Consider the following 6750-nt stretch of genomic DNA (forward strand, 5'->3'; position numbering starts at 1 on the left):
TGACAGTGCAACTCAAGTATTTTTTTCAGTTTGTTGTAAACTCTGCCGCTTTGGACAACACAAGGGGCATTAATAAACATCTTTGCTATTTAGTGCACAATATTTGAATAAACTAACAACATCCACCAACATAGAACTGTGGCAGTCAGTGCAACTGAGGTAGGAATTAACATCAAGTCTAAGACGACTCACTTAATGGAGCCTATTTCGAAAAAGTGAGTGGCAGTTTTTTTTTTTTTTTTTTTTTTTTTTAAGAAAAGTAGCTTTTCTGCATTATAGGTATTTATGGGCCATTTTAGCCAAAGTGGGGAACCTGATTTTGTTGACACCCCAGTACTTCAGAGGACTGTCTTCACGAGGACTGTGTGTCGAGCTCAATGGCAGCATCTGCTGCCAGCAGCTGTGCTGACTGGGGCTGCTCCTTAGCGATTTCTGGAGGTTCTGCAGCTTCTGCCCGACTCCCCTCTGCCTCAGCTCTGGACATCATCTGCAGCTCCTGCTTCAGGTGCAGCTTGGCCTCCGGAGCAGTGTTGTTGGAGAAGAAGCGATCTTTATACCTTAACAAAATTCATGAATGTATTAATATGTGGAAAAATAGGACTGATTTTAGTTTCCCCTAAACCACTGTCACAAATGCCAGCCATTTGGCTTTCTGGTAGTAATAAGGGAAATATATTTCATATTATATATATTGCATACATTTGTATTTGTGTATTTTAGTTACAAAAATATAATATAATATTTCAGATGGAAATTAATCTTACATCTAGTACTGTAGTTTATCATTGAATACCTATAGCACACAGACTTTACCTTGGGTCAAGTATGGTGGAGATGAAGTACAGTGGGTTGGCCTCGACGTCACTGAAGCGCTTCTTGACAGCTGCCAGTAAGGTTGCTTTCATTGTCTTGATGCCGTGTTCCTCGTCTGTTTCTCTTTTTAGAAATCTCACTAGCACAGTCACAGCTGGGATGACATCAGAGGCTAGTGCGTCGTAGCTGCTCACTTTTTTAGTTAGTTCCTCAAAGGGGGCGAGGATGGCAACAGTCTTCTCCATGAGCGGTGAAATAGTCAGGGAGTTCATGCTCGGACACATACACCCCCAGCACTCGCTTTTGCTCAATGAGGGACTGGAGCATGTAATACGTGCTGTTCCAGCGCGTCTGTACGTCCTGCTGCAGTCTCTTTATTGGCTGGTTGAGCTGTCCCTGAATGTCCTCAAGGCGGGAGTAAGCTAAGGCGGAATGTTTAAAATGGCCAACTATTTTCCGCCCCACTGCTATAGCATCAGCTATGCTCCTCTGTGCTAATAAGCCCTCGTGAACAGCCAGTTGGAGCGTGTGCGCGACACACGGCAGACTTGGGAGCCCTGCGTCATTCATGGCTTTAATCATGTTTTTGACATTGTCACAAAGCACAACGTACTGATGTTTTAGGTATACCCCATGTCTGGAGCATTTCCTCAAACACATGCGCTATAGCCTGGCTGGTGTGCGTGCCGCTGAATTGTTTCGCATGTAATATGGCTCGTTGCGGCGTGAAACTCTCGTCTATCCACTGGGAGGTTAGGCTTATTAGCGACACGGGGCTAACACTGCTTGTCCAAATATCCGTTTTGAAACTAAATGCGTCGTGTAGTTTCGGCAGCTCCGTGTCAGTCATGTAGCGGCGGCTTGGGACATCATATGTGGGCTCCAGAACATGGAGGAGAACCAGGAATCCCACATTTTCTTCCTCCGAGAGTGGATGGTCACTCAATGCAATGTACTCGATAATTGCCTGTGTTATTTTCACAGCACAAGGATTGTCTCTGGACATTTTCTCTCGTCTTGCAAGAGTTTGCTGCAGCGTCGGTTGTGTTGGTTTAGAAGCGTGGGTAAACTCTTTGTACTCGTTGTCGTGTTGGGATTTTAGGTGCTTCGTTAAATGCGCTACCTTTTGAGCCTCCTCTGGACAATTTCGCTGAGCACAATTTGCAGTCTTCATTCACTTTGAAATAGTTCCACACGGCTGACATGTCTCGCCTCGTCTTCTCCACGCTCTGAGCTGCAGCCGGGCCCTGGGGGCGGTCCAAAACCCCCTTCCACGCCGCTCAAACATAGACATTTCTCAGACCGTGGTATCGTTCCCCGGTATCGGGGGACTTTTAACGAGTACGAGTACTTTAGAAAATGTGGTATCAAGGCCGATACCGGTATCGGTGCATCCCTATGTTTCCCAATAGTTTTTTAAAACAAAAGTGGTACTGTCAACCTGTTTAAATGGGTTTAAGTGGGACAGATAGCAGTAGTGGTTTATATTTGCATCAGTGTTTCTTTCATAGCTTTCAAAATGTAGAATATATACAGTATGCATACTTTAATATTTTTCTCTTGCTACAGTGGTCATAATTACTAATTTTTTGCTCAATACATTTAATTTCAATACTGGAATTTACCAATGGTTTATTTTGCTTTTTTATAATTAGAAAGCCATTTGGAACTGGATGTTTGTCAGATTTATTTATTATAAATAAATAAATGTGTGTTTTTTTTTGTTTTTTTTTTTGTTTTTTTTTTTGGTTTGGTTTTGTTTTTCATACATTTGAATCCAATTTAGTGTTGCCAGTGCTTCAATCTTGCTTAGGGCACCAACAAAATCTGTGCTTATCCTAGAAGCTGCATATCAATTCCTTACCTTCTTTTTAGAACATCCTAGGAAACTCATAACATTGTTATTTGTGCACTGGGTAATGGTGTGTTGTCCTCTTCTGCAGGAGATTTCCATCTTTACTCTGTTGAATGTTCAGCTGAAGGCAGATGGAGCTCCTACGAAATACACTGTTGTGCTCAAGAGACCCTCAGCACTCTGATTTTTTTTTTCTTGCTTGCAGTTTTCTTCTTAACCAAACAGAGGTATTGATAGTAATTAAGGCTGCTCCTCTGCACCAATATAACATAACTTTTTGTGTAATTTAAATTTTTGATTTTGTCCTGGAATCTTTCAAATGCACACTTTTTTTTGTTCATGTTTTTACAATATTGAGCTTTAACCTCAGGAAGTGTTAGAGAAGTTCACTTCCAGAGCAAAAATGTACAGATACTTGACCTACCCCCTTGTCATCCAAGATGTTTGTCTTTCTTTCTTCAGTTGTAAAGAAATAGTTTTTTTTTTCCATATAGTGGACTTCTATGGTGCCCCCGAGTTTGAATTTCCAAAAAGCAGCTTCAAAGGTTCTAAACAATCCCAGCTGAGGAAGAAGAGTCTTATCTAGTGAAATAACTCTTTTTTTTTTTTTTTTTTTTTTTTTTTTAAATGACAATTTATATACTATAAAAATATACCATGGGCACCATAGAAATCCACTATAAAGAGAAATCCTCTTTATGACTGAAGAAAGAACGACAATGGGGTAAGTAAATTATCTGTACATTTTAGTTCTGGAAATGAACTTATCCTTTAAAGAAGGTTTGGTGTTTAGTGATTGTACCAAATAAGTTTTTATATCTGTAATTTTAAGCAAACTGAAATTCTATGCCATTCAGAGAATAGTTTCACTTTTTTGTCCTTACATTTTCTGCTTTATTTTATTTCAGACTCTCCACTTTGTGTGCTTTTGTAGCATTTGGGCATTGTTTGTGTTCTGCCTTAAACCTACCAGTATATGCAGGGTATGAGAGATAATCACTTCAGAAATGGTATTTTGTCAACTTCAGACGTGGCAGATCTCTTAATGATTATTTTGTTTTTTTCAATGGAAAGAGCTTGAACCCTTAAAGTTACAGTTTTAATGAATGGGTTTTGGACTATATATCAGCTTGACAGAGTGATTGCTTGGTTTTGTTGCAAATACTGGATCTGTTATGTTTTTAAATAGGATCTTTTGGATATATTTTGCTAACTATTTGGTAACTACATACTGTACTACCTGTATATATGTTTTTAAATTGTTATTTTCAGTAATTCATTTTCAGCCATCATTATTCTTGGGACTGCTTATAGAGGAAACATCTGGTAGACTGTTTTAGTTTCAGTCACTTCACTGGTGGCTTGTAGTGCATGTAAAGTTGTTTCCCCAAATACCACATACACTTGAATACTATTTTACATATACCGAACCTCTATTCAATGTCTTTAAGAAATGTTTTGTTAACTTTAAGTGTAATTCATTTAATGCACCTAATGTAATGATGTCCCCCATCCCCCACATGGAATCTTGTAAAATACATAAACTATTTGCTCAAACTATTGATCTAGGAAACATTGTTTAATTTACTGTATAGTATGATATATCATATGTCTGTATAAAACTTGAAATTATACAGTAGCTAACATTAAGTCATTAAGACTAGAAAAAGTCATATGGGATAAATTTCACTTGAACACCATATTTCCATTTGAAAAACCTTTACAGTTAATAAGAAAGCAGCTGTATTATGACAAAAATATGTTTTAGCCCTTTTATTATTTTCCCAAACCTGCTGTTTTAGTTTTGTTTAATTTAAAGGTTGGAACACACCAATATCCATACACATAATTAATGTTTTAAATCTGCATATGATGTTTTATTAGAGACTAGTATTGTCAGTACTCCTGTAGGTGCTAAATTGTATGTAAGGGCACTTATGTTGTAACATATCTAAAATGTAGTCTTTAGACATGCATTTATAACCAGTGTGACTAATTGGGGAAACCTGTGGTGTTTGGCAGAAAAATGATTGTCATATTGACTGCAAAACTAATAAAACCACCAAACTCTGCTAAGACATTATTTTTTTCCCCTGATCTGTATAAAGGCTTTGTCAAAAATGTTTTGTTGATAAAGTTGCCTATACATTTCTCTGTCAACAAAAGTGCCTGTTACCACCTATTGTAAAGTACGGTGGTAAATACAGCCCAGTCACATGTGAAACAATGCTTATTGTTACAACTATTTGATTACAGATTACTGAGAGGATAGGAATATTATGAGTGATATACTGTAGGCCTAACCTAGTTTTCTAACACATATTTACTTTGTCACTGTTGTGACAACATTAATGTCACAAACAAAAATGTTTAAACTTGCAGTTAATTTATGCAATTCAACAGGTCATGCATGGATTTGCTCTTTATCTGTCCTTTTTTGTACTACATAACCCTGCTAATGACACTCTGAAAAATACAATATCCATGAGTTTATAAAATGTTTATTTTTTGTTAAATCATTTTTATCAGTTAAAATATGGGTGAAAGTTGATTGATGATTCATATGGACCATATTTGTATCCCATTCAAATGCAAGAAGAGGCAAAATTAAATTCAATGCTCACTAGTGTTTTTTGTTTCTTGTTTCAGACAGCATACACTGAGCACTGAAAGTAGTTCTTCCCTGTGTCTTCTTGCACTTAGACAAACACAAAATTGTCATTTAACATGTTATCGCTGTTTGTAAGTACAGAAGGGCACATTTTGGATTATTATTATTATTATTATTTTGTCTTTTCTTTCTCTAGACTAGAGGGTTGTGGCAGTTTATGGAACCGTATGGTAAAAAGTTGTCAAATAGAGGACAATCTGAATATTAACCACACTAAATGTGGACTCCAACTCAAACCCTTAACACTACCACTTATCCAAATTTGCAGTCACATCATAAAAATGTGTCCACCATTTTGAGTCTTTCGAACTCCACATAGACTGTTTGTCTACTTTATACAAGATTTGAACTGTATTGTGGCATCATGAGAGGGTGTGTGCAAGACGGAAGATGCTTTGCGTCTTGTCAAGAACTACCACTTCCAGGTCACCTTACAAAGATGCTAGGGGGGAAGATGGCCACCTTTTAAGGACTTCAAAGCCCCAGGCTGTCTTAGAGAGAGGGTGTAGCTGCAACTATAATGAGACTTACAACATGGTCTGACAGGAGGGGAAGAACAGTTGTTGATGTGGCTGGGAAAGGATACACGCCACTAGTATTGGGAAAAGTAAAGAAGACTATACTATTTGGTTTGAGTGCTGGGGCTCGTTCTTCGTACGTTGCTTAAAACATCCGAGATCAAATGAGACATCCAAGATGATATCATCGTGCTAATCATGATCCGGCTAATTGGGTTCTTCGAACACACCTGTTGTTTATGATTAGTATCGCTGGATTGAGTTATCAGAGATAATTGCACGTTCATGCGTTGGTTTAAAAGGGGATATGTATCGATAGTAGAAACAATGATTAGCAACGCTGTTATTGGCTGTTTAGCATGGCCAAAGAACGTGCCCAGTTTTTCTCCCAAGCAGAACAAGTGCTTTTAATGGAAGGTTATGCCGAATTTGAGTCTTTAATTAAAACGACAGGAAACGCCTCAAAGTCTGCAAAAGCCAGGAGAGAGGGCTGGCAAAAAGTTGCAGACAAATTAAATGCGTTAGTGCTGCCCATGTTACATGTTTTTTCCTTTATTTTATTTATATTTTTATTTTTATATGTCGTTTAAAAGTTTGGGGTCAGTGAGACTTGTAATAGTCTTTAAAGAAGTCTCTTATGCTCATCAAGGCTGCATTTATTTGATTAAAAATACAGAAAAAAAACTAATATTGCAAAATGTTTTTACAATATAAAATAATGTTTTTTTATTTTAACATACTTTAAAATAGAATTTATTCCTGTGATGAAAAGCTGAATTTTTATCAGCTGTTACTCCAGTCTTAAGTGTCACATGATCCTTCAGAAATCATTCTAATATGCTGATTTATTATTAGAATGATCAATGTTGGATAATATCAACAGTTGTGCTGCA

At 37.4% G+C, this 6750-nt stretch overlaps 1 protein-coding gene across 1 annotated transcript in view; it reads left to right on the plus strand.

The window, feature by feature from the left end:
• Nucleotides 1–4746, plus strand: part of dis3l2 (DIS3 like 3'-5' exoribonuclease 2) — an 86785-nt gene extending 82039 nt beyond the window's left edge. The window contains 1 exon segment of the mRNA XM_073849320.1: nt 2757–4746. Coding sequence (XP_073705421.1) covers nt 2757–2852 — 96 coding nt within the window. The 3' untranslated portion in view covers nt 2853–4746.
• The last annotated feature ends 2004 nt before the right edge of the window (nt 4747–6750 follow it).

Source organism: Garra rufa, chromosome 10, assembly GCF_049309525.1.
Source record: "Garra rufa chromosome 10, GarRuf1.0, whole genome shotgun sequence".
Lineage (NCBI taxonomy): Eukaryota > Metazoa > Chordata > Actinopteri > Cypriniformes > Cyprinidae > Garra > Garra rufa.